Source organism: Vidua macroura, chromosome 9, assembly GCF_024509145.1.
Source record: "Vidua macroura isolate BioBank_ID:100142 chromosome 9, ASM2450914v1, whole genome shotgun sequence".
NCBI classification, from domain to species: Eukaryota; Metazoa; Chordata; class Aves; order Passeriformes; family Viduidae; genus Vidua; species Vidua macroura.
Genome location: NC_071579.1, coordinates 8,952,211 through 8,979,724, shown reverse-complemented (window position 1 = coordinate 8,979,724; position 27,514 = coordinate 8,952,211). Strand labels below are relative to the sequence as shown.

At 43.5% G+C, this 27,514-nt stretch overlaps 1 protein-coding gene across 2 annotated transcripts; it reads left to right on the top strand.

The window, feature by feature from the left end:
• Positions 1 to 1,927: 1,927 nt before the first annotated feature.
• Positions 1,928 to 27,514, top strand: DHX9 (DExH-box helicase 9). Of its 2 annotated transcripts, XM_053985434.1 has the most exons (27): positions 1,928 to 2,102; positions 3,724 to 3,864; positions 4,840 to 4,954; positions 5,197 to 5,309; positions 5,663 to 5,808; positions 9,463 to 9,509; positions 9,916 to 10,049; positions 10,649 to 10,738; positions 10,833 to 10,994; positions 12,322 to 12,399; positions 12,711 to 12,902; positions 13,521 to 13,662; positions 14,149 to 14,231; positions 15,375 to 15,531; positions 15,703 to 15,803; positions 16,399 to 16,612; positions 16,806 to 16,900; positions 17,045 to 17,118; positions 17,752 to 17,904; positions 19,296 to 19,456; positions 21,091 to 21,202; positions 21,797 to 21,958; positions 22,055 to 22,182; positions 23,261 to 23,490; positions 25,037 to 25,152; positions 26,386 to 26,586; positions 27,056 to 27,514. In XM_053985434.1, the coding sequence occupies exons 1-27, from the start codon at positions 1,992 to 1,994 to the stop codon at positions 27,321 to 27,323; spliced, it is 3,726 nt and encodes a 1,241-aa protein (XP_053841409.1). In that variant the 5' UTR covers positions 1,928 to 1,991; the 3' UTR covers positions 27,324 to 27,514. The 2 variants fall into 2 exon arrangements, with proteins under 2 accessions (XP_053841409.1, XP_053841410.1); XM_053985435.1 differs by lacking the exons at positions 1,928 to 2,102; positions 3,724 to 3,864; positions 4,840 to 4,954; positions 5,197 to 5,309; positions 5,663 to 5,808 and adding an exon at positions 8,128 to 8,213.

Here is a 27,514-nt window from a genome sequence, read left to right as displayed (position 1 = left end):
TCTGGCAGTGGGAAGCCATTGCCCCTTGTCCTGTCACATCAGGCCTTGTCCCAAGTCCCTCTCCAGCTCTCCTGGAGCCCCTTTAGGCACTGGAAGGGGCTCTGAGGTCTCACCTGAGCCTCCTTTTCTCCAAGCTGAACACCCCCAGCTCTCCCAGCCTTGTCTCCAGAGCAGAGGGGCTCCAGCCTATGGAGCATCCTCAAGGCCTTCTCTGGACTCCCTCCTTGAAAGGGTTAAAAGCATTGTGTCTAGGCATACTTGGGCAAGAATAAGACACATCGTAGCCAGTATATAAGCTAGCAAATATTAAACCACAAGCTAAATACACAGGATGAAATTTGGCAAGATCAACATTTGCATTAAATGAAGGACAAAGCTTGCTAAAACCAGTGAGGAAATCGCTGAAACAGCTAACAAGAGACTGCCCATGCCTAGAGGAGAAAAAGGCGAAAAGGGCACGGCGAGGAAGGTCCAGCCCTCATCAAAGGAGCACCGAGGAGGATGCGGAGCCTTCCTCAGTGCAGCCAGCGGGGTGCACTGCGCCTGCGCCGCGCCTGTGCTGTGACAGTAATTCTAAGAGCTGGTTTGCATAACCACAGCTTTGATAAGGAAAACAGTGAAATGCACAGGTATAACCATATATTGTAATGTGCTGTGTGCCCGGTGTGCGCCGTTAGGAGGAGTGATCCCGGCGCGCTGACTAAAGCGAACACCCACGTTTTGGACTTTGGCCTGAAGTGTCTTTGGCCCCGTTTGGTTTGGGGCGATTCAGCAGCTCCACGTCCTGATGGTGGGGCCGCAGAGCTGGAGGCAGCTCTGCAGGTGGGGTCTCACCAGAGCAAGTCACCTGATGTCAGATTGAGAGGTGCATTTTGTTGTGTCCTGTGCTGAACCTCTTGCTGGCTGATGATCCCTGTGGCTGAAATAATGAGGGGTCCCATGCCCTGACTGCTCCTCATGAAAACAATGATTGCAGGGTGACTGGAAGGAGGGAAGAGAGATCCAGCATGTACTGGGCCACTTGGGTGGTTTTGCCACAACAACAGAATTGTGATGGATTGCGTCCAGAATTTCACTTTCAAAATTCTTCAGAGGCAAAGCCTCTCTCTCTTCTTGGATCTGGAAAAAAAAAAGTCCAGGACATTTCCAAAAATTAACCTGTTCTGCTCCACATCTATACTTTGCCTCACTTTTCTACACTTTTCCATTACCCAAAGGAAAAACTGACAAAGAACAGGTCATAGTTTGTACTTTTTCCTGGCACAGCACAACTCACCTCCACATCCACCCCAGTGGAACATCCAGCACTTCTGAAAACGTGCTGTGTATTTGTGCTGAAATCCAGCCTTATACACTTTGTGTTACCTTCGAGCCCTTCTAGAAAATAAAGAGCCAGCACAAGGATGACAGGTCCCAGGACACACACTTACCCTCTGTAATTCCTGATCCTGCTCCAGGCGGTACATGAAATCACTTCTCAGATCCGTGCTGATCTGCTCCGGAGTGAGCTGGAAGTGCAAGACGTTACTTGGAGGCTTTTTGACCCCTCTTCTTAGCTACATCCTAACTTCAGTAGCACGTCAGTCACACCAACATCGGGATCCCAAATATCCCTAAAGGATCGTTTCCTGCATAACTCCCTGAAATCAGTTATGCCTCTGAGCTGCTTTATTTCACTCATTCCAGCGTATTAAACATTCATCTCCAAAGAAGTTTCTCAGAAAGACCGAGAGCACTGCAAAAGAACGATTGTTTAAATTGAAACGCTTCGACTGCTTGAGAAACACACTGGATTCAGCAGCAAGCCACGGAGATGGTTCAGACGAGAGCCCGGCCAGGGGCGCCGCGGGGCGGGTGCGCGGAACGCGCCCGGCTCCGCCCGGCCCCTCCCGGCCGCCGTCTGGCCGCGCGCAGGCGCTGCCGCGCGGTGCTGCCGCGGGCCCGGCGCCGGCTGGAGCGGGCGGCCGTGCCCCGGTGCCCCCGGCCCCGCCATGGGGGACGTGAAGAACTACCTGTACGCCTGGTGCGGCAGGAGGAGGGTGATGCCGGCCTACGAGATCCGCGCCGCCGGCGGCCGCGGCCGGCAGACCTTCCTCTGCGAGGTGCGGGCCTGCCCCGCCGGGGCAGCGGGCTGGCCGCCCTGTGGGGGGCTGGGAGCTGTGAGGGGGACTTGGGGCTCTGCCGGGGACACAAAGGGCGACTGGCGCCCTCCGGGGCCCTGGGCGGGCTCTGGGCGTATTGCCGGGGCTCTGCTGGGCATCTGGGGGTTGTGCTGCGGGGCTGGAGGCTGCGACGGGAGCCTGGGCTCTACCAGAGGGAGCTTGGACCGTGCCGTGAGCATGGCTTCGGCTCCGGGAGGGGTCAGGAGCTCCGCCAGGGGGTCTGAGGACCCTGTCAAGGGGAGTGTGGGGCCTTGCCGGGGATCTGAGGTTCGTGACGGGGTCTGGGCTTTGTCAGGGGTCTCGGGGTGTTGCCGAGGACCGTGCCGGGTCGGAGCCGGGGCTTTGCCCCAGGGAACGTGGGATCAGTGCCGGGGGTCTGGGAGCAGGTCTGGCGGCTCTGTCAGAGGGAACCTTGGGCCCTGCTGGGGCTGCTACCGGGATCTGGGCTCTGCCAGGAGGAGCCTGGGGTCAGCACTGGGGTCTGGGCCCTGCCCGGCCTGGGTGGGAATCACTGGAAGCCGAGGCCTTGGGGAGGGCTGGGGCACTTTTAGCCAGAGTGTCCTGGCTCTGTGTGCACGGTGTGGAAAGAGTGAAAGGAGGGAAGAAGCCTGAATGATGTTCTTACAGGGAAAACAGATTGGTTTATTTAAGGGTGGTGTGTGTCTCTGCACTGTGTGTGACCCTTCTTGCAGTTAAAATAATTGGTGAGGGATACTGTATATCACCTTTGCCAAGAGCTTTGGTCTGCTCTTGAACTTGAGATGAAATACATTAAAGAATTCCTGTTGGAATGGTTGATGCTCTGCACTGCTCTAATAGTAGTTTACTCCTGCCTCTAGATATTTGGGATGTAGGAGTTGTGAATTGGCTCTGACAGGTAGCTGGCACTAAGTGTGAGGCCATGTGTAGAACAGATCAGTTCATGAGTGATGCCATGGATTTGCACTAAACACCTTAAATTTGTCATTTTACCCTTCCCTCCCCTGTTTGTCTTCCGTGTCAGTAAGAAAATAAAGAAACTAATGATGCCCCATGATTATCCATGGAAGCTTAACAAGTGAAAGGATCAGTCTCACTTGCTGATTTTTGCAGCCTGGTAGGATGGCTGTGAATCCTGTATGGTTACTATGTGGTTAGAAGGTACTATTGTCTAAAGTAAAAAAAAAAAAAAATCAGAAATAAATCATGTCTGTGTAGTTGGAATAACATGGAGCTATTGCTGAGTGGACACAATGTCACTCTTGTCCTTGTTGTCCAAGGTTTTGGGATTTAGGTGGAGGAAAGTGACCTTGTGCAGAGTTTGCTGTGTGTTGCCAGGGTCCCTTCCTACATTGATTTTTCTTTTTCCACAAGGTTTTGGGAAGCCCTTGTGCTCTGAGAGGAGAAGTTCTCAGAATGTGAGGGTTTGTTTTTCACAGCCTATATGTAATATTAGTTATATTATTTCCTAGTAACATTATTTCTCCTGTACTTATCAGCAGCCAGGATTTGGCGTTCCCATGGGTGTTGCTGGCCTCCAAGCCCCTTTCAGCTGCACATGAGCAGTGTGTTGTTCCTGCAGGTCCGAGTGGAAGGCTTCAACTATGTTGGCATGGGCAACTCTACCAACAAGAAGGATGCGCAGAGCAATGCTGCCCGAGACTTCATCAACTACTTAGTGCGGGTGAATGAAATGAAGAAGGATGAAATCCCTGCTTTTGGAGTAAGCTGCTCTTTCTCCTTACCAAAGGCTACTCTGTCGTTGTGCTGCCGTGCTCCCAGTTGTGTTTCATCCCTGCAGTTCAGTCTGGTGCCCCCGTGCAGTGATGAATGTGGGGAAGGCTGAGGCACATACAGGATATCATGGAATCGTGGAATCATTTAGGTTGGAAAAGACCTTTGAGATTATCAGGTCCAAGTGAATGTTGTAGGATGATCTGGCAAATACAGCTGCATGTTGTATTTACCAGATCAAATGATGCAAAGCTGATGAGGCTGGAAAGAATTCAGAGTCCCTCTAAGGTGCAGCCTGGCATTCAAAGTGCTGAGTACTCACACCTGACACTGTGAAGTCTTAAAGCCATGCTCTAATATATATATATAATATATATAATCCTTTAAAAATAACCAAAACCAAACCCAAAAATAATAATCACAGATATATCAAAGCAGACATTGAAAATCTGGCATTTTTAAACCATAATTGCTACAGGTGTGTAACAGGATCACTGTTTTTTTATGTTTTGTGAACACTCAGCAGTGACTATCACTTAAAGGCTGAGGAAGAGGAAGGTAACTCTGTCATTACAGCAAGTTTAGAGAAATAAATAAAGCATGAAATTATGTGTTACCTATTGAGAGGGAAGAATCTTCTTCTGGTGCTCCATTGAGGATATAGGAGTTTTCTGAGTGGAAGCAGCCTCCCTGCCTCATCAGCCTAGGTGGAACCCAGTGGGAACAGGACTGCTATTTTCATTTTAATGTGCCAATTAGTTTCTTGGCAGTTCAGTGTTAAAATATTCACAGTTGTGTTACTATTGGGATTGCTTCTGAGTAGTAACTATTGCATATTTATTGGGGATAACTATTGCATGATGTTGCCTGAGGTCTTTAAACTTTCTGAACAGTTTCTAGCTAATTAGTAAAATGACTTATTCTGCACCAATGTGCTGAAGTTTTCCTTCATTCCCTTTCCTAGCCAGCAGCAGGTGATAACCCCACTGGAGGACAGGAAGCAGCTAGAGATGTCACTGGTTCCAGTTCAGCTGTGGGGGGACCACTTCCTCCACATTTGCTTTTAAAAAGTGAAGTAGGTAAGATTGAAAACTGTCATTTCTGTGTATTTGAATGTATTTTGGCAGTGATTTCTCCCCCAAATTGCATCACTCTGCAGAGAGGACACCGAAGTCATAGTTTTGAGGCAGAGTTGTGGATGACTGCATGAGATGTGTGGGATTGGTCATGGCCTGTCAGGATGGCCAGGCAATGCCTCTCCATTACTAAGAACATGTTTTGGGGAGTTATTTTGTTTTATTTTATTTTTTCTCTGTGGTAGGCAATGGACCAGGTACAGCACCTGGAAACTGTGGCAGTCATGGAGCTCAGTGGGATCGGGGTGCAAACTTGCAAGATTATTATTCCAGAAAAGAGGAGCAAGAAGTGCACGAGGTATGTAATGCAGAGGAATTCTCCTGTAGTTCTTAAATAGGTATCTTTCATCCTCTTTAGTTTGTTATTTGCATTTATAATCAAGGTTGAACTTTTCTTTTGATATTTTGATGTTAGTTTAAGCTGCAGATTTATTTGTTGACTTTTAATGAAGTTAATTTGTTTAAGCTAGGGACAAATAAATCACTCTGGATAGTCTGAACATCCAGGACTTTGCACAGACATTTTACTCTGAAAATAAAGAATTATTGAGGACTTTTTAGCATTTTCTGTGATGTCTTAATTATTTTATAGCATACAAGTGAATTACCTAATCTTTAAACTGGTAAATGATACTCTTTTTTCCATATTAGACCTCAGAGTCAGAAGTGGACTTAAATGCAGATCTTCATGGGGGTTGGACCTTGGAAAATGCCAAGGCACGTCTGAACCAGTTTTTCCAAAAGGAGAAGATCCAGGAAGAATATAAATACACTGAAATGGGACCTGATCACAACAGGTTTGGTGGTTTTAGTCACTATCTCTGTGTGAAGGGTTCAAAATATTTTTGACAGTGGTTGTTCACACTTACTTGTCACACTCCATAGAGCCATAGTGTTCTTTGCCAGGACCAACAACATCCTTAAATAGTGATATGGGGGTGAGGAGCCTCAGTGCAGAGATCTGAGGGATTGAAGAAATTCCTGAGAAATTCTGCATATGCAGCTTTTAAACTGATTTCTATCCTCTAGTCAGCTCCTCGGTGTCAGTGTCTGTGAAAAGAGCTCAACTGCTTGTGGTAATTGTTCTGTAACTGTTGTTGCCTTTGTGCATTTTAAGTAGATCTTAAATTTGCTTATATAGCAATGTGCTTTAAGGACATTTTATTTATATTTTTATTTTATATATATTATTATTATTATGTAATATATATTTATTATAGTTAATTTTTTTTGGCAATAGAATCTTCTTTTGAAAAAAGCAGTTTGGCAGAATCTTCCCAAAGGAGTTCTGAGAGTCTTAAGTTTCAATTAAGACCAGCTGGATATTAGTCTTTTTTGACTTTTAGCCATTCCACCAGAGAATTTGCATGTGCTTCTCCCAAATGAAAGTGGTTCATAACAGATTGTGCATAAATAATTGATGGGTTTTATTATTTTATCCCTATTAGGAACAGTCTTTACAAATCATCCAGATGTTAGGATATTGTATTATTTCTGGTGAAATATAATAGTGTTTTGTGTCTGGAAACAATGGCATGGTGTTGCTGCTGGATTCTCCTGATTGGGTTTGGTGTTGGGCTTTTTTGCATTATATAAACTTGTGTTCTATGAGAGTTATATTATTAGAAAGACAGGAGAATTTTCCTATTACAGCCTTTTCAAGAGAGTCCCACTTGCAGGACTTATTGTATTCTTTTGTTAATGAGTCTTTCAGTCATTTGGAACATCTAAAAGATGTCTGTTGGTACAAAAAGTTGTAAATTCTCATTTAAAACCTGTCTTCAAGTCGCTTCATGTCAATTTACGTGTCTCAGGCAAGGCCATTTCCTTTACTTGAGTGACATAAAAAGTTCGTTTGTACAGTACTAGGAATTTAAATTATGCTTGTTGCAGGCATAGCTTCTGATCATTTCTTCTATCTTGTAGTGTAGGCACACAGTGTGTGGTCATTGGGAGTGGGGCTGGGCTGAGCCTCATCCCCAGTGGGCACAGCTGTGAGAAGCAGGTGAGCAGCACTGACAGCAATGAGCCATGGAGTGCCCAGGGGCACTGAGCAATCCCAAAGGGAACAGAGGCACACAGGTGCAGTGTGGGAACATGAGGGGATAAAAGGTTGGGCTGAAGGACAAGAAGGGCAGAGACTTGCAGCTTTCTGAACTGTCATGGTGTTACTCTGTATGGGTGAATGCTTAAAGCTTTCTGAAATTGTATGATGATACTCTGTGTATCATGGCTGTCTTAACTTAGACATATGCTGTAACATTGTAGCTTAGGGATTATTTGTGTAGCTCCTTTGTTACACCTTCTGCAGCATTAAACCCCATATATTTAAATTTATCTGGTGTTGAGCAGAATGAAATTATACTGATGGCAGTATGTTTCTCAGCCTGGTTATTGTTCTTCTGGAGTGCATTTCAGAGTTTCCTATATACTTTTTGTTCAGGGTAGCGTGTGTGGATTGCCCTGGATGGAATGGCAGAAGGGGCTATTCACTACCTGCTGCAATAAATCAAATAGGCATGAAACAATCCTAATGTGTTGTAGGGCTCATTGAGAGACTGTTGGATGTAATCCTTTTGGTGTGTATAACAGGAGATAGATGTTTTTGGAGTTTTGAGGGCATAATAAAGTTTAGGTTGTTGGGTTTTTTTAAAGAAATAACAGTTATTGTGTATCTTGCCAATCTGTTTTGGGGATTTTTTGAGGTAATGATCAGAGGTATAGATTATAACAGATATGTCAGCCATGCTCTCAGAGGTTTGTGGTCAATTAATCATATTCATGGTCTGAGAACTTAGTAATAGCTGGAAAACTTGAATTTGGGAACTTTAACTATGATAGGGGGGTATAAGTTGTAAATATAAGATGGCTGTCCTAAAATACAAAGCATGAGCTCATGTTAAGGGATGGGATGTGGCTTTTCTGTGTTGGGATGTCTGTGCCTCGTCTGTTCCTGCTGAAGACCTACACCACAGACCTGTGCCTGCTAACACACGGGCTGCTGAGGCTGGACTAGGGAATCATGTGGGATTCTGCTGCAAACTGATTTCTGGTGTTGCTGTTCTCCCCTCAGGTGGAGGAGAATGAGATTGAATGCTGACGGTAGGCCTGGCTGAGAAACATACTGTCATCGGTGTCTTAGGTGGCTGTTGTGTCCCTGAGAGCCAGTGGCCTTCGACCCCTGAAGCCACTGTGCCTGAAGGTCAGTTCACTGATAGCACAGGAAGGAGGGCTAACCTGAAATTTCAATCACTCACTTAACTTTTTTTATTGTTTGTTTGCAGCAAAAAATGAAGGACACAGGTGCAAGGCCCAGCCTCCACCTGTGCAAAGGCCAAGCCCTAGTTTCCAAAGAGGATCTCAGTCCAATAAATTCCAGTTGTGCATCTTGAGTCACATTTGCCAGTTTAAATCCTGTCTTACAAGAATTCAGCTTTAATATTTCATGTGGCAAATACAGACTTAGGTTTGGGATGCTTAAAAACATGGATCATGATTTCTTTTCTCCTCTGTTGAGGATTTTTTTTTTTAAGCCTGAATTCTTTCCTGTGAGGGTGGTGAGACCCTGGGATAGGTGGCCCAGAGCAGCTGTGGCTGCTCCATCCCTGGAAGTGTCCAGGGTCAGGTTGGATGGGGCTTGGAGCAAGCTGGGATAGTGGAAGGTGTCCCTGCCCAGGGGATTGGAATGAGATGATCTTTAAGATCCCTTCCAACCCAAACCATTCCGTGATCCTATGATTCTGTGATGAATATGCCAGTTAACCTTTAACTGAACTGGTTACATGTCTACTAAGCAAACTGTTGGGTTTGCTTCCCAACAGTTAACCAGTAGTTACTCTTGAGTAACTGTTACTCTGTTACTCAAGTTTGGCTGTTTCTAGAATATGGCAGTAAGGGAATGGAAATTCATGCAAATTCAAATATTCTGTCTCCTCTTCAGATAAGTTCCATGATTTTGACTAAATGACCTGGTTTGGTTTTGTTTATGCTCTGAGCTGATCAAGTGTGTGGCAAAAAGCAGAGTAACTGTATTAAATGTTGCATCTAGTTGTTAGTGAGTTACATTAGTGTAATACCAATACTACTGTGGGATACAGTTAATGGTACGTTAGGATGCATGTTAATGTTAATCCCACCTGCTTTATAACTGTTGCCTTAAATTTGGACAGCTCAGAGCATATTTCCTAATAATGTGGCTGAAAATTTCAGTGCTGAACAGTGGCACATTCAGAGCTCTTCTTATCAAATGTAGTGGTTCTGTTGATGACAGATCTGTTACCTACTACCTTGGGGTTAAAGGGACTAAAAGTAGTAATATTTTACCTTGGTCATTGGTGAATTGAGAGTTTCTGACTGAGGACAGAGCTCTTTACTGAGAAATATTGGAAAGACTAAGTATGTTTGCAGTGTCAGCTATTGGTAGCTGTATCTTTGTGTTCTTTCTCTTGCAGGAGCTTTAATGCAGAAATGAACATTTATGTGAGGCAGCTGGGCAGAAGTAAGTGCTTCTATTTATTTTTTAACTTAGCAAGAGATGGATGTTGGTATAGAAGGACATTTGTGGGTACAGAGTTTATTATAGTTATGCATTGGAGCCACCCAGAGATAAAGGATCGTTTGCGTGATGTTGCTGGGTGGTATTGGACAATCATACTTCCTTAGGCACTGAATGCAGAGAAACTTCAGTGGATTTAGCAGTAAAGTAACATCACACAGCCAGTGTGAGCTGGGCAATGGAGGGGCCTGGTTGGATTTTATGTTGGAATTCTGGATTAATCAAGATTGGAGACTGTCCACGAGACCTGGTCTGAGTGTACAGTCAGAGAGCCCAGTTCAGAGTGGTATCTTCTGTGGAATCTGCTTGACTCCTTTGCTGCTACAGCTCTGACCTTTGTGTGCTGCAGGGATTTTCAGTCGTGAGCATGGATCAAACAAAAAGCTGGCAGCACAGTCCTGTGCCCTTTCCCTGGTCAGACAGCTCTACCATCTTGGTATCATTGAGCCTTACTCTGGACAGACGAAGAAGAAAGGAGAATCGGTGAGTTTGGCAGGAGGGACAGGAATTATTGCTTTCACTTCATAACGCAGAAGCACTCTTATAAACAGGAGTGAGTTAAGAGTTTGCTCTCCATATTTAACATCTTACAAGTTATTAATAATTTTTATTCTTTAGCAACAGTTTCTGTTTTGGTGAGTGATCTGGATCAGAAATATAATTTCATGTGTATGTGATTGGATGAGTTACTAATTTTACATTCTCTTAAATGAAATAGGATTTGTAACAAATGTTATTTTCATTATCATTTTTCTACAAGTTTGAATATTTCTGTCTAGGCTGGCTGTTTGGATTAGTTGTCTGTCACATGAGCATTTTCTGGCAATTCAAATATATATGGTTGCAAGTTTGGGAATGTGTTCCTCTGGAATTAAACTCAGATATTTAAAAATAGCCTGCAAATCCTTATTCAATGAAAAATCGGCAAAACATTCCAAGAATGTGAATTCTGAACTGACAATACTCTTTGGCCTTGTTTCACAAGGAGGTGTTTGATGGTTCATCTGTAATAGCCCACAGTTATGGCTTTCAGTGCCTGTCTTTTTGTGTATAATGATGTGTAGTTTTAAAATATTTCCTAGTTGGAACCCTATGAGGTATCGCTGTCTCCTGACTTAGAAAATCATCTGCAAAAGACTGTACGGGAACTGTCCCTGGAGATCGTGCCTTTGGTGAGTGTGTGGTTCAGTACTCCAAGTATGGACCATCTCACCTGCTCATTTAATCATTTATCTGTCTTTGCCCACTCTGCCTTTGGATTTATAGCCTGAAGATCCCAGTAATCCAGTTCTGATCAACGTTGGCAAGCTGGCCCATTTTGAACCATCACAGAGACAAAGTCATGCGGGAGTTGTTCCCTGGTCACCACCTCATTCCAACTGGAACCCTTGGACTGGCTGCAATATTGATGAGGGTCCGCTGGCAAATGTAAGACAGCTTAAAAAATGGATCTGTTGCTTGATTTCCCCACGCTTCCAGAACTTCTAAATGCTTCTCCCCAACCAGGATTTAAAGTATGAGCTGTTTCAAAGGACAAGACAGTCCACTGATAAAATTTATTCCCTTCTTGACCTGGAGGCAGAGAGTTCTTTGTGTTTACTTCATGTGTTATCAGGTCTTGACCAGTAGCGTCTTGAGTGTCCCAATTCTCTGCTTTGTTTCACCTTTTGCCTGCCATCGTGCAACCCACTCAAAGTTCATAATTGAATTTACAAGGAAAGTTCATGGGTGTGTCATTTATAATTCTCTGTCCTCTCTTTCCCATACTTCCATGTTCAGACCCTTGTTCTGGGAGGATAAACTGTTCCAAGCCAATGCCACTACAAAAGCAACCAACTTCCTTACTTTTTGTCATTTCTAGTCCCTTTCAGCCCAGAAAAAAAGTGAAAAGCAAGAGTGTGGCATGATAAAATGAAGGAGAAGGGAAAGAATTACTAGTTTGTGAAGTTCAGAGGTAATTTGGTCTGACTGGAATAAACTGGTCAGAAAAGACTCTCGAGGCAGGAACTTGATTTTCCTACAACATTCAGATTGCTTATGGCCAAAATAATAATTTACTTATTTCTCTACTGGAGTTTTTTCCATAAATTGCATTAATTTAGTATTGGTTGTTATATATTGATTTTTTTTTAATTATAGGGAAGTAATGTAAATTTAGCTGTTGCTGCATGAAACACATAACCAATATGGGCATTCCAAATTGAGCTGGTTTCAAATCTCTTCAGGATTTACCTATGCTAGTTCTGACTGGAACAGCTGACTTATTTGTACTAAAAACAACTAGCCTTTTGGTACCAAATTTGCATTTCTTCAGATTTCTTTTGCAGATGTTAGACACGTTTTGCCTTATGAATTCTCTTCAAACTTTTACCTTTTCAGCTACTGTTTAAAGGGTGGGTTGGTGTTTACGTTAGGTCATTACTTATAATAAAAATTCCTGTTGAAATAATCTCCTTGGCTTACTGCTGAATCCAGTGTGTTTCTCAAGCAGTCAAAGCGTTTCAATTTAAACAATCGTTCTTTTGCAGTGCTCTCAGTCTTTCTGAGAAACTTCTTTGGAGATGAATGTTTAATACGCTGGAATGAGTGAAATAAAGCAGCTCAGAGGCATAACTGATTTCAGGGAGTTATGCAGGAAACGATCCTTTAGGGATATTTGGGATCCCGATGTTGGTGTGACTGATGTGCTACTGAAGTTAGGATGTAGCTAAGAAGAGGGGTCAAAAAGCCTCCAAGTAACGTCTTGCACTTCCAGCTCACTCCGGAGCAGATCAGCACGGATCTGAGAAGTGATTTCATGTACCGCCTGGAGCAGGATCAGGAATTACAGAGGGTAAGTGTGTGTCCTGGGACCTGTCATCCTTGTGCTGGCTCTTTATTTTCCAGAAGGGCTCGAAGGTAACACAAAGTGTATAAGGCTGGATTTCAGCACAAATACACAGCACATTTTCAGAAGTGCTGGATGTTCCACTGGGGTGGATGTGGGGGTGAGTTGTGCTGTGCCAGGAAAAAGTCCAAACTATGACCTGTTCTTTGTCAGTTTTTCCTTTGGGTAATGGAGAAGTCTAGAAAAGTGAGGCAAAGTATAGATGTGGAGCAGAACAGGTTAATTTTTGGAAATGTCCTGGACTTTTTTTTTTCCAGATCCAAGAAGAGAGAGAGGCTTTGCCTCTGAAGAATTTTGAAAGTGAAATTCTGGACGCAATCCATCACAATTCTGTTGTTGTGATTCGTGGTGCCACTGGTTGTGGCAAAACCACTCAAGTGCCCCAGTATATCTTGGATGAATACATCAGAACCAACCGAGCTGCTGAGTGCAACATAGTGGTGACACAGGTGAGGAATGTTTGGCCACTGCAGTTCTGTCATGGATATAAGAAATCACCTGTTGGTTAGGATAAAATCACAGAACCATGGAATGGTTGGAAGGGACCTTAAAGCTCATCTCATTCCAACACCCTTCCATGGTCAGCAATGCCATCCACTAGACGAGGTTACTCCAAGCCCCATCCTTCCTGGCCCTGAAGGGGATTGAAGGATGTGTTGAGGAACCTTATTATCATTGCAGGACATGGTTGTTAAAGATACCTCCTCAGCAATATATGTAGGAGAAACCTCAGTATCATGTGTACTGTCATTTGGAATGCTACTCTTGCATGGATTTACAGTTTGGATAACCTGACTTGAACCTTGCCCAAGTGAAAACTCTCAGCAGACCCAGGGGAAATGATTTGGGAAGAAGTAGCTGGTAGTTGCCATATATCCTTATATCCCTCCTTTGTGAAAAAAAAAAACCTATGCTGTTACACTATTAATGTTTAACAATTACCTTGTAAAGAAATCTTAGGACAAGACATCTGTAGCATTTAGGATTTCCTTTATTGCTTTCACTGGTATTGTGATAAACTTCTAAAACCTCTTCATTAAGTTAGGGAAAACTTTTCCACCCCTCAGCCCCGGCGGATCAGCGCGGTTTCCGTAGCAGAGCGTGTGTCCTATGAGAGGGGGGAAGAGCCTGGGCAGAGCTGTGGGTACAGCGTGCGCTTCGAGTCTGTGCTCCCTCGGCCACACGCCAGCATCCTGTTCTGCACTGTAGGTCTGTATTACTTCCTTATGTTTGGAGCTTATTGTGGGTCTGAACTCTGAGTTAGCAGCAAAAGCAGAAATATGGTTAGATGGAAATTTTTATAAAGTCTGCTTAGAAGATTGAAAAGGTTTATTTTGGATAAAAGTTTGCTGACATGCCGTTGTGCAAAGAAAAATTAAGATTTTTGTTCAGAAGTCTGATAATACAGGTCTGATAGCACACAGAAATAATCCCATGAAGAGAGAAAATTGTCATATATTGATTGTCCTTAAAAGACAGAAGGGGAAGCAGCACTGGGTGGGAAAGATGGAAGAGTGTCTCTTGTGATAATGCTTCATGGCCTTGCCATCACTTGTACAAAGGAAAGCATGGCAATTAGAGATGGGGTTGGAAAAGGGGCTGTGCAGCCTGCACACTCCCTGATTTTTAAACCAGGGGCTGGGAGGGGGAAGGTTGAACTGTTACATGAACATTTACCTTCTGTTTCTGGTTTAGGTGTTCTTCTGAGAAAGGTGGAGACTGGGATCCGTGGCATTAGTCACGTAATTGTTGATGAGATCCATGAGAGAGACATTAACGTGAGTTAGCTGGTGATGAGTCCTAATCTCTGTATGCTTCTGTTCTGTTAAAAATCTGTATGTGTTTGTGTGTGGTAGCCAATATGCAAGAGGAAACTGTGTCTTAGTGAGTGTCAGATATGTGAGTTTTCCTTCCTTGATAAGATTTTTAGAACTCTTAATTATTCCTTATTTAAGTAGCAGAGCAAGGACCTGTGCTTCCTTGCTGCCCTCTGACTGTTCTCCTGTTAGGATCCCCTGTGTCCTGGTCCACTCTGGAAAATGGCACACCACAATACAAACACATCTTGTCCAAGTGGGGGAGCACACTGAATGACACTGTTATTTTGGAGTGCTGTTTTTTACTGGCACTGTTGTATTACTGGTGGTGTTCACAGAACCTGCAGTCTTGATAGTGATACATTGAAATTCAGGGCTTACACGAAGTAAAATACAAGCTGATGATAGAATTAGGAGAGGTATTGTATATAATTTGAAATAGCAAACATTTTCTGTCCCCTTGATTATTCTGTATAGTTCTCAGCTTTGTCATACCAAGAGTGAGAGAAACCGTGAAGTTCTGATACATTGTTTAAGCTTTTTTGGACAGAATTTGGGGACTCATTTGAAGAAAATTGCAACAAACATTTTTCTGATGCATCTCTTCATCTATTAAATGTACATTAATGATGTAAAATGCAAGTTTGGAAATTGCGAGTGAGATTGGAATTTTTGTCCGTTGAGCTAAGTGCGTGCCTAACTAACTGCATGACAGAGCTAAATAAATGTCATATTTAAACAGAACTACAAACATCACACATACCTGTGCTGAGTAATTCCTACTTATTTTATGAATTATGGCTACTTTATATATAACCCAAGTTTAAAAATACCTGGGGTTGTAATGTAATTGTTAGGAAGGAAGCAAACTATTTTTGTAGAACAGAAAAACCCTTCTTTACACTGGAAATCCTAAAAACCACTTATCCCAGGCATGGCAGTAATTTCAAAATAAAGCACTGACAACTGTTTCTGGTTTTAGAACACTTTAGCTCTACTTGTTACTTCTCTTGCTCAGTAAATGTAATTCCTTCTGGTTTCTTGGGAAGATACTGCTTTTTATAGCTGTGAAGTTAATGATGCTCTTATTCTCTTCCTGTGCAGACTGACTTCCTTTTGGTGGTGCTGAGGGATGTCATTCAGATGTATCCTGAAATCAGGGTTGTCCTCATGTCTGCCACCATTGATACCAGTATGTTTTGTGAATACTTCTTCAATTGTCCCATCATTGAGGTCTATGGCAGAACCTTTCCTGTCCAAGGTAAATCCTTGGTTGCGCTTCCAGAAACTGCTTGAGTTTTTATCAATCTTGCTTTCATACTCTGAAATATTCTGGTTTATTTCAGGAGACTCTTGAGAAGTGATGTAAAGAATTATGTTCCCTTACACAGGCTTCCAGCAGTCAGTCCTTATCATCTGTCTGTCCTTGCAGATTATTTTCTGGAAGATTGTATTCAAATGACTCAGTTTGTCCCTCCACCCAAGGAAAAGAAGAAGAAAGAGAAGGATGAAGAAAGTGGTGAAGATGACGATGTAAGATTGAATTTTAATATGAAAAATTGAACAAGGGCTGTTTTTAGTACTCCAGCTTGAGCCATTTGGCACTGTTGAAGTGAAACATCTCTAGCAGATTTCCTATTTTTAAAATATGAGATTGCTGTTAACTTCAGCAGTGGAACTAAATCTTCTTCTTGACCTTGTAAACTGAAGACTGTCTTTTTCATTGAAACTAAGGTTCTCAAGTTCTGTCAAACTACTACTCTTTAAAGCTAAAACTGAAATGCTTTTGAAAGTGAAGATTAATAACCTTGGAAGAAGAAATAGAGAAATATGACCTTAGTGGTACCTTTTTAGGGTGAAAATTTAGGGTGAAATTCTCTCCCTTCTCTTACAGTTGATATTTTCAATGCTTACATACATTGTCAAGGAAATAACAGTTTTATTCAACTTCTAATTTGTAGGTTTGAAATTCTGTTTGGGCCATTAAATTGAAATATTTTTTAAATGGCCATTTTTTCTTGAAAGGCATCCATCCACATATTTTATTTTCTTATTTGTCTGGCCAGCCAGTCTGTAGTTTGAGTAAATTAATTTATATTATTTCCTTTGCGGTATTTTTCTTTTGTAGGCCAACTGCAACCTTATTTGCAGCGATGAATATGGCCCAGAAACAAAGCACTCCATGGCTCAGCTGAATGAGAGAGAAACGTCTTTTGAACTCATTGAGGCTCTGCTGATTTATATCAGGACTCTGAATGTCCCAGGAGCTGTCCTTGTTTTCTTGCCTGGCTGGAACTTAATCTATACAATGCAGAAGCATCTAGAAATGAACCCTCGCTTTGGTACAAGCAGCTGTTTTGTTATATTTCATCTTTTCCCAAGGAAGCTACTGACTGTGTGAAGATGGAAGTTGGATGAGTGGCTTAGGGAGCTAATTTGTTGTGAGAGTGAATGGCCAGAAATTTTTATGTTGTGGAAAGAAGAAATGAGATTCACATAGTAGTAGTTACCAACCTTTTTGTATTCCTGTTGTAGGAGGCCACCAGTACAGAATTTTACCTCTGCATTCCCAGGTTCCTCTGGAGGAGCAGCGTCGAGTGTTTGATCCTGTGCCTCCTGGGGTGACCAAAGTACGGAGCCTTCTCTGTGTGCAGTTCTCTTGGGCTTTTGGGGAATGTATTGCTGACTTTAATAAATTCTGTAGTTTATCTTGCTGGACATTATCAGCTTTTTCAAACCAAATAACGTCACTTTGCATTTCCTGGTTTTTATAGGTTATTTTATCTACCAGTATTGCCGAGACCAGCGTTACCATCAATGACGTGGTCTTTGTTATCGACTCTTGCAAGTGAGTTCATGAAGCTGCTTTTTGTTTCATAAACCCTACCCTTGGGAATGCAAAAGAGGTTTTGGGAGCCCACAGAAGTGCCTTGTTTTCCCATGCTCCCTGAGCTGAGTTTGAGGACTCTTAACTCCTTCAGGACAAATCAGCATTGTCTTTAGCTGGTCAGCATAGTGACACACCATGTTGGCATCTTAGGGGACTGGGTTGGTCACGCTGGCACTATTCATATGAGGTGTCACTGGGTCTCCACACCAATTTGGTAGACGTCATCTGCCAAAGGAGTTTTACAAACTCTCAGTGTCTGGCTGATGATAAAGAGGAGGGTTTTTGTAGTCTGTTACACTTCCTGCCTTGCTGTGCATGTTCTCTGAGAAAACTACACACAGAGAGCTCATGAATTCATGAGAATTTTTTGTTTTTTGGACAGTTGTGAGAACATTATTCTGTGCAATAGTTTGGGGCACTGCTTTAGAAAGAGTGTGATGCTTTAGTTTCCAGACTGATGCCTGACTAACACAAAGCAGGGGTGATTGGCTTCTTAAAATCAGTGTGGCTGCAAGCCATAAAATAGGAACTGATTTGGCAGGGCTTAAGATGAAGGACGTTTGATCTTTAGTGGTGTTTTTCCTGTAACAGGCAAAAAGTGAAGCTGTTCACTGCTCACAACAACATGACAAACTATGCCACGGTCTGGGCATCAAAAACCAATCTGGAGCAGCGGAAAGGCAGAGCTGGGCGCGTGCGAGCCGGGTTCTGTTTCCATTTGTGCAGCAGAGCTCGCTTTGAGAGGTGAGGCTGTGATCTCCAAAAATACCCTCAGGGAATTCTCCCGGAACTGTTGGGTGCTGCTTTGGGTCAAACTGGGGAAATCATTGCAGAAAGCACAAAGAGGAGATGGCTGATGTTGGCTCACACTGAAATATCTGTTCTTTGGCTCAAAAAAATGTACATATGTTATGCTTCTACCCATAGTATGAGGTGGATACATAGTTCATGGTTTTAGTATTAAGGGTGTCACTGCAACCTACCAAACTTCTCAAGAAGAGAGCAATACTGCTTGGGAATTGAGGCAAGGAAAAGAGCTTTGTAATGAGAACAAGGCTCTAGTCTGCCTTCAAACACTGGGGGCATCTGGCATTGCCGTGTAACAGGCCATCTTGTCATGAAAGTGATAAAAAGCAGGGATAGCAGATGTTAGTTTTCTCTCCATCCCCATTCCATGGCCAGGAAGCCCCTTCATGGTGCTCTAGCACTTTCCCTGTTGCTGAAACTTTTGACCTCTCTTCCAGACTGTTTTTCCATTACTGGAGCCATGGAAATCTCTTTGCTGGTTGCAGAAGGCAACACAGCTGTTAGTTACACTCTTATCTCTCTCCTGGATGTTTCAGTGCCCCTTTCTCTGGCTGTTACAGCATAGCTGTGTTTTGATGTTCAACTTTTTGTAAACTCTTGAAAACCTCAGTTGATCAAAAACTCCTTGAGGAATTCAGTGATTCCTCAAATTTGTTTAGATCTGTTGTTGAGTACAGTGCAGTGATTTTAATTAATTTTTGACAGTGAACTGATTTTAGGCTACTGAAGTAATCATGGTTTTAAGGTTGCCTTCCTTCAGAGAATATAAACCTAAAATATACAAGTTCCTTAGTGCTTAAGAAAGAGTGTGTGTGGACTTGTACAGATAGTTTTTTGAGAGAAATCATCTAAATATGGTGCCAGCTGAATCAGGGTATCTGTTCAAGGTGTTTTGAAACCTTTTCTAGCACTAGAAAAGTACTTTTATGTAGAGCAGGCTGAAAGCAGATTGTCTCTCAGGAGTATAAGAGCTTCCTTATCAGAGCCAGAGAGGATTGTAAAGGACAAATGTGGGGCTGGACACAGCCATGCTGCTAACTGTGCTCCAGCCCTGCAGGCTGTGGTCAGCTCATGCTAGAACCCCCAGTTGGACAGTGGAGATGTGAGGCCTATTCCCTCTGCATTCCCAGTGTAAATTTACCCCAAAGGAGATTGGAGAAGTACAGAATTTCGTGATAGAAGAGCCCAAGTTCCAGGAGTACAGAGAGAGCCGATGGGTGGGCTCAGAGAGAGTTTACTTTGGAGGGCAGTAGTTTCTGCTGGTGGAATGACCCCTCATGGTGATCAAAGTCTGTGTTCAGAGAAATGGCACTTTGTTCTCATTCCAGACTTCAGACTCACATGACGCCCGAAATGTTTCGAACACCACTTCACGAAATTGCTTTGAGCATCAAGCTGCTGCGCCTGGGAGGGATCGGGCAGTTTCTGGCCAAAGCCATCGAGCCGCCCCCTCTGGACGCGGTGATCGAAGCGGAGCGCACGCTGAGAGGTACCTCGTGTGCCCACGGGGCTATGTAGTGATCCTGGGCTAGTGGAACTGGCTCCAGGGGGTCTTCCATGTGTGTGATCTCCAACAAACGGCTTTGCCACCTCTGGGTGCATTGGTGGAGCAGCATATTCTGGCTGACACAGCAACCTGGAGGCATCATGTGGGTGGCAGTGGCTTGTGCAGCTGAAGAAATACTTGAATTCCCAGTGGAGTGTCATTCCTTTAAGAAACTTGAGCCTTCAAACTTGAGGCTTGTTTTGTTTTTTTACCAGTAAGTTATGTTAGCTTCCAGCTTCCTGTTTTCCAGCTGTGGTACTGCTGTGTTTGACTTAGACTCAGTCCAGTGCTTGAGGCATTCACAAAGCTTCTATAAAAGTACTGAAAAACAGAGGTTGGTAGTTTATTAAATAATTACCACTTTGTACAGTTTTCTGACCCATTATCTCAGATTTTGTCAAGAAATTAAACCTCCAGTTTATGAATCTGCATGAAAAACAAAAAAACTGACGTGTGGGTTAGGTTGTCTCCCCACTCTCTTCAAGGAACTAACTAGACTATGAATAAAATAGAGCAGGGAAGAACTCTAAATTTGTGCTTTAGATGTAAAACATGAAAGTGACCTGAAACCTCAGCACACTTCATAAATGTCACTAAATAAGCACTTCCTACAATTTTTAACAACGGAAATATCTATTTCATTGTTGATTTTATGGAAGAATTGTGTGCTGAGCCTATGTTGCTTGTATACAGGAGGGAGGCCAGAATGAAAAAATATTGCTGGGGATATGTAGTCAGGTTTAATGACTTTCTGTTCTGAAAATTATTAGTACTTTTCATGCTGTGCAGCTGAGAATTGCAGAGCCAGGGGAAAAGGCAAACATTTTTGGTTCTAATACCAAATAGCTGTATCTGCAGGTGCCTTCCTTTCCTGGATGACCTGTGATTTTTCAGTGCAGGTACACTGCTAGTACATTCTTAGGGAGGTGAAACATGTTATTCTTCAAAGTATTCTTTAGGCTTTTGGGTTCAATAGATACCAAGAAAAATTGATTTTATGGTGGTCAAGGAATTCTTTATGCGTTTCCTTTACCATTTAATTGCTGAGGCTACAAAGCTTCTTTATTTTATGTGAAAAAAACTTTGGTAGCTTTGAGGATGAATGCAGATGATACTTTTTAGGTAATGGGAGGAGGGAAAGGCAGGTAAAGCCTCAAGGAAGAGAGTTTGTGGTGGTCTGTTTTTGATGAAGAGGGTTCTGTGATTTGGCAATGGCAATAAAGACTCCACAGCTGGTTGTGACAGAAATTAGGTTAGATTAATTAGATAATAGGTGGTTTAACAGTGTAATAGGGGTTTGTACAGAAGCAAACTGAAAAGGAATGGGAAACTATTTATGTGAATTACATTGTGATTATTCTAATTGCAGAGGAGGTAGTAAAAATTCTGTGACGCTCAAGTAAAACTTGTCTGACCTCAAACCAGTTTTGAAAATCAGGTTGGCAACAGTGTAACCAATATTAAATTTAAATATGAGTGGGGTTCAGTTTAAGCACAACTATTAAAAGTGTGAATTTCTTATCTAAAGATTCCTGGGGTTAGCTAGCTCTCTTTGATAACAAGGGATCTTGTTTCAGAGCTTGATGCCCTGGATTCCAATGATGAGTTGACACCTCTTGGAAGAATCCTGGCCAAACTTCCCATTGAACCTCGTCTGGGCAAGATGATGATCATGGGCTGTATTTTTTAGTAAGTTGAGTGGTCTCAGAGGCAGTGTTCTTATTTCTCTGAGTTTCTGAGCCTCTTGCAAGAGAGAAGAACCAGTATATCTAGATAAGCAATAAATGCTGCAGCTGGGGAGAGGTGAATCTTCATGGGAGCAGAGAGGAAATAACTGCGGGTGGAGGCTATAAAGTGGTCATGGAATTCAGTTAAAGGCAAGCCACCAGTGGAGGCTGAGTATTTCTGAATTAAGAGTGGGACTTGAAACACCTAGGTATAACAGTGAACTAGATGTGGGGAGATATGGAATTCAACAATGAGGTAAGGAGAAAAATCAGTGTCCACATTTTGCTTTAGTATAAGATCTGTTCTTTTTAGGGTCCTGTGATTACTATAGGGACCTTTTCACCAGAAGAAGGTGGTGTATGGGTGGAGGGGAGGGCAGATAGAGCTAATTTAACATCCACTTCCAGGGAAGTGTTTCAGTGAAGAACTCTAGCAGATGAAGGCCAAATTCCTAATGTCTCTAGCAGAGAAGTTTTCCCTGGTATCTGCAGCCTGCAGCAGGTGCTGGCAGCACTAACTCTGAATGATCCTGATCCCTTCTGTGGTTCCTTTCAGTGTGGGAGATGCTGTATGTACCATCTCTGCAGCTACCTGTTTCCCTGAACCTTTCATCAATGAAGGCAAACGCCTGGGTTATGTCCACAGGAATTTTGCTGGGACCAGGTATTCAGATCATGTAGCTTTGCTCTCTGTCTTCCAAGCCTGGGATGATGCAAGGTACGTTGTCTGGCACAGCAGGTTACAGGTGAAGAACATAGGGTGAGCTTTTTCTTGCCTTGGTCAGGCTTCTAATTCCCTCTGTTTGACTTTCAGAATGGGTGGTGAAGAAGCAGAGAAAAGATTTTGTGAACACAAAAGACTCAGCATGGCTACTCTTAGAATGACTTGGGAAGCAAAAGTCCAGCTAAAAGACATACTTATTAGTTCTGGCTTTCCTGAAGGTGATTCTGATTAAATTCAATAGTTTAATGATTGCATTTTTCATTCTGAGATGATAAAGAAATAACCAGGATAAACTGTGTTGAGCACCCAAGCACAGGGGGAGTATAGTGAATTTGCCATAACACTGCTCCACTTTTACAGCTGCGTTCAGGTGGAATTTTAGTGTTCTCTCCTAAAGCTGTGATGGCTGTGGTGCAACATGGAGATTTTGGAGGTTGAGGTTAGAGCTGCAGGATTAAAATCTATTAAACAGGTGTCCTTAGAGTGTTACTTCCCTGACTTTCTCCTTCACTTGTTGTATCCCCAAAATGTGCTGTGCTTTCCCCCTTCTTTCCATAGACCTTAGTGGGGAGTCTGTGATCTGAACAGTGTTCTGTTCTGTGACTTCCTGGGTTTGTGGTGCAGGAGGCATGTGCAGCAGTGTGCCAAATTATTCCGTTTTCTAGAGAAAAAATGCTTAAACTTGACCAGGTTCTGAATTTGCCTAATGTTGCTGAGGAGCTCAGTGAAATGGCATGACTGCCTGGATTAAGCAGATGTTTATCTCCCTTCCTTTTCATTTTTTTTTCCCTCTTTAAATTCCTTTAATTTTTTTCTCCTCTTGCTGTTAGGATCACTGCTGCATTTATCCGTAACTTTTTTCTGGGCAAGATGACTTGTAAACAAGCCACCAGAGACCCTGGGGGAGATTTGTAACAAATGAACTAAGAAAAACATCCATTTTAGCCTCCCCCAAAAGATCTGTCTCCAAAACAATTGCAGTAAACACATTGTGGTACAGCACATTCTGGACAAACCCATCTCTTCTTGTTTTTGAAGTTTGGGAGAGAAAAATACCTCTTTGTAGTGGTATTTTTCAGCTTTTCTTTCTCCATTAAGAAATAAAAAATTGAATGTAGAATTTATATGCTCTGAGTGCAAAGGTCACTGGAGATCACATCTAGCAGTTGATTCAATCAGAAAAGGCATTGACCCAGGATCCTAAACAGCTCTGCATTGATCCAGGATCTTAAATAGCTGTTGTGCTCTCCTACATGTCCGATGGATTTGAGCCATTCTTCTGTTCTCTGCCAACAGAATGTTTGATGACTCAACCATTTAACAACACTGGCCCTGATAACAACCTGGATGTTGTCATCTCCCTGTTGGCTTTTGGGGTCTACCCCAATGTCTGCTACCACAAGGAGAAGAGGAAGATTCTTACCACTGAGGGGCACAATGCTCTTATCCACAAATCATCTGTCAACTGCCCTTTCAGCAGCCAGGACATCAAGTATCCATCACCCTTCTTCATTTTTGGAGAGAAGGTAGAGACTTTGGGTTTCATCTTGATCATGTGCTGCCAAGTAGTTCAACAGGTTCTTTTTGGTAAAGAAGTCATAAGAAAAAAACCTGACTGCAATATCTAGTTCGTTTTAGGGGGGGGGGGGAATTGGGGGTATTGTTTGTTGGTTGGTTTTCTTTCCAGGAAGTAAATGTTACATGGTCCTGGTGTCACTCAGCCTCCTAGTAACTTCCAGTCAACCATTTTCAGTAGAAGTAGAGGTGCACAGAAAGTTCCTGGGAGTTTTGTTACAACAGCCAGGTTGTAGAGAAAGATCTAAATTGTTATCTTCTATAAGAGTTTGTTTTAGGAGCTCTTCCACGCTAATTAGGCACCACAACAGAATTTTTATCCTTATCACTTCTGCTGCTTATGAATCCAGGGAGAAAACAGGAACATGGAATATAGCAGTGGGGTGCTCCTGTTCTGGCCTGTGTCATCTCCTGAGGATAATTCACATTTCCCAAGCATCACCCAAAAGGTCTCAGTGACCTTTTCCTCCATCCTATGAATTTGGTGTACATTCTGTGCATGTCCATTGCAACCCCTGTGGGCTCTCCTGTGTTCCAGTGACAGCCACTGTGAACTCAGCTACTACTACTCAAGGAGCAAAGGAAGACAATGCTTTTGTGTTTGGTGATAAATGGAATTTTAAATCCTTTGAGTACAGGGATTTTGTCTTGACAGTCTGGATTCCCAATCCATAGTTCAGAGCTGTGGTGAAGCTTTGCTGCTTCTTCACCCTTTGTATCAGGATCCCAGGAAGGTTACACCACTTTGACCATCTCTCTCAACTGAGATTCCCCTAAACCCAACAAAGGACTTTTGAGTTTAAAAAGTTTTACTTCATTAAATGAAAGTACACACAGCAAAAGGAGAGTGACTAAGATGGTGGCTTAAGAGTAGCTTAGCACCTGGGTGAGGCTGGGATGCTGGAAGGATTTGTGTGCAGCTCTCTTCCTGCCCATTAGGTATCTCTCTGTTCCTCTTTAAACTGAGGGGCAAGGGGCCATGTAGCAGGGCTGTTATCTCTGGCTTGATGTTGTCCAAGTTCTCAGTTGAAACTCAAGGTCAACGTAACGTGACACAGCAGTGACTGCATGGACATCTGGCAACTTCCACACTTGCATGAATAGGAGCCCACTAAAGCTTTTCATCACAGCCTCAGTAACTGAAGGGTGGGAAGAAAATTCAGATGTGCCCTTGTCATTTTAAGGCTGGCAAAGTATGAGCTGGCTATTGCAAAAGCTACATAACTGCAGACACGGAAAATGAATATTTTAAAATGGAAGATAGTTTTTGTTGAGGTGTTACACCAGCAGTGCCGAATCCCTGTAAACCTCTGCCTGGCATTCAATGTCATATATGCACATGCTCTTATAATTTCCTAACGTTATACCTAGTTATACCTAGCTTTATTATGCATTGTTTGGAGTTTTTTTAAACAAAATTCTCCAGTTTCAATGTCCAGAAGAAGGTGCAGAGCTCTGTTTTCCATTTCAAGAGTAATTTTCCTCTTTAACTTGCAGATTAGAACACGAGCCATCTCTGCCAAAACCATGACCTTGGTGAGCCCACTGCAGCTGCTCCTCTTTGCTTCCAAGAAAGTCCTGTCAGATGGGGAGCTCATTCTGGTGGATGACTGGTATGGATCTGCTTGTGCTCAGAGTCGTGGAATCATGGAGTGGTTTGGGTTGGAAAGGACAAAGCTCATCCAGTTCTAACCCCTTGACTGAGGGGAAGTGAAGCTAATGCAGACCAAATGTCTGTAGAACAGGGATCCCAGAGCAAGCCATGCACCACAGGTGTGTTGGGAAGGCATGACCTTTCCTTCCTGTGAGGAAGGGATAGGTTAATTTGAGCCCTGTTTCATGCAGATTATCTGCTTAAACTGGAAACAGGACAAGGTAGTTTCCATAAAAACTGCTGTTTTTTTCCTCTTCAACTGAAAGGTGAAAGGCACTTTGTGTTTTCAACCTCCTCCTCAGGCAAAGACTGAGGAAACCTTGTTTTCAACACAGCTTGAGGAGAGAAATGTTTCTGGCCGTGTAAATTTTATGGCCATCACCAAATAACATCTGGATGGTTGTTTTGTTTGTTTTGCTTTTACCCCCTAGTCAGTAAAACAGAGGCAAAGAGCTTAATTTGCTAAACATTTGAGTGTTGGAGCTTTCAAAATCTTGGAGCCTCATGTTTTCAGTTTACTTTGTATTTTAGTATCTTCTTGTTTTATGCAAGAGGTTACATGTTGAATTTATCCCAGTATAGAATGATAGAATCACAGAATGTTTTGTGTTGAAAAGAACTTTAAAGCTCATCTCAGGTCCAAGCCCTGTTCAGCCTGGCCTTGGGCACTCCTAGGGATGGGGCAGTCACAGCTTCTCTGGGAAACCTGTGCTAGGGCCCTCACCACCCTTACAAGGAAGAATTTCTTCTCAATATCCCATCTAACCCTGCCCTCCATCAGTTTAAAAGAATTTCCCCTTGTCCTATCACTATCTGCCGGTATCTCCTTTTGAAAGCCCTCTTCAGACACTGGAAAGGGCTCTAAGGCCTCCCTGGAGCCTTCCCTTCTCCAGGCTGAACACCCCCAGCTCACTCAGAGCAGAGGAGTTTCAGCCCTCAGAGCATCTTCATAGCCCTTCGTTAAATTTCAAGAGCAAATTTTACCAGAAGAGCAGTTATGTTTTAACAATGCCAAATCTTAGGGATCTTTCAAATTTGCCTCCTGAATTTCTCACCCCTTCAGTGACAAATTAGAACTTCAGAGATGAGAATGTAGATTTCTGGCTCAATGACAGCCGCTCTGCAGGGCCTCTTCCTTCCCAGCTGCTCCCCTGGAAGCCGTGGCAGCTCTAACAGCCTCTTTGTGCTGCAGGATCAAGCTGAAGATGCCGCACGCGGCGGCCGCCTGCATCACCGCTCTGCGCGCTGCCATGGAGGCCCTCGTGGTGGAAGTGAGCAAAGAGCCTGGGATCATCCGGCAGCTGGAGCCTGCCTACGAGCGCATGCTGAACGTCATCCGGCAGCTGTCCCGGCCAGCGGCGGCGGGGATGGCACTCACGGCTGCCAGCACCAGGTGAGAGCCCCTGCTCGGAGGTGAGGATGGCGACTTCAGGCTTTGGTTTCAGTGCTGTGCTCTGAGCACGAAATGCTTGCGCTCAAAGCTTATGTAGAGACATCACTGCCTGTTTGCACAAGGACACACAGCTCTCAGGATTAAAAGCTGTCATCCCCTCTTCCAAAACACAAATTATCATTTAAAGAAAAGATAATGTATATTTATTCTGGGCAAACCTTTTCCTGTAAAGAAAACACGTATTTGGCTGGGCTTGCACCCCTCTGTTGCCCCTTGTTTCCATCCCTTGCTTCTGAAGCAAAGGAAACTTTTCTGAAGTGGAAAAGGAGCGCGAGTGCAACTGTAGTTCAACCATTGTATTGTGCTCACAGAAAATTGAGGTGGCTTAGCTGAGGATTGTGCTATTTCCCGTCTTGTAGAGCTGCAGTTTGTGAGATTGCCTCAAGTGTATGGTGTTGTTCTTGGCCAGGTTCGGGGATGGCCCCCGCCCGCCCAAGATGGCTCGCTACGACAACGGCGGTGGCCTTCGAGGCTGGGGAGGTTACGCGCACGGCTCCGGCCACAGGGGCAGAGGCTACGGTGGCTACTCCAGCTGGCACTCGGCGGGAAGAGGACACCCAGGTAGTCCTGGGGGAGGCTACGGAGGTGGGGCTGGCTGCCGAGGAGGAGGAGGATACCGAGGAGCGGGCAGGGGCTACCGAGGAGGCTATCGGGACATGGGCAGGGGCGGGTGGTAGTGATAGCAGGTCAGTGGAGTCTTTCCACTTCAACAAAAGTGCATTTCCTTCCCAAGTTCCTTTCTTCCTCTTCCCAGTTTGTATGCCTTTTTGGCTCCTTAGTACAAGTACAGCTCTGTAATATATCATGTCCTTAGGGAATTCCCTGCAAGTTGTATGATTTTATTTTTAATAAAGAGTTTGTTCCTGAA

Excerpts from the sequence above, each read along its gene's own strand:
- DHX9 (XM_053985434.1), top strand. The coding sequence starts at position 1,992 with ATGGGGGACGTGAAGAACTACCTGTACGCCTGGTGCGGCAGGAGGAGG. Across the intron at positions 5,809-9,462 it reads ATGGGACCTGATCACAACAG|GAGCTTTAATGCAGAAATGA; the intron begins GTTTGGTGGTTT and ends TTTCTCTTGCAG. Across the intron at positions 15,532-15,702 it reads CAGAACCTTTCCTGTCCAAG|ATTATTTTCTGGAAGATTGT; the intron begins GTAAATCCTTGG and ends CTGTCCTTGCAG.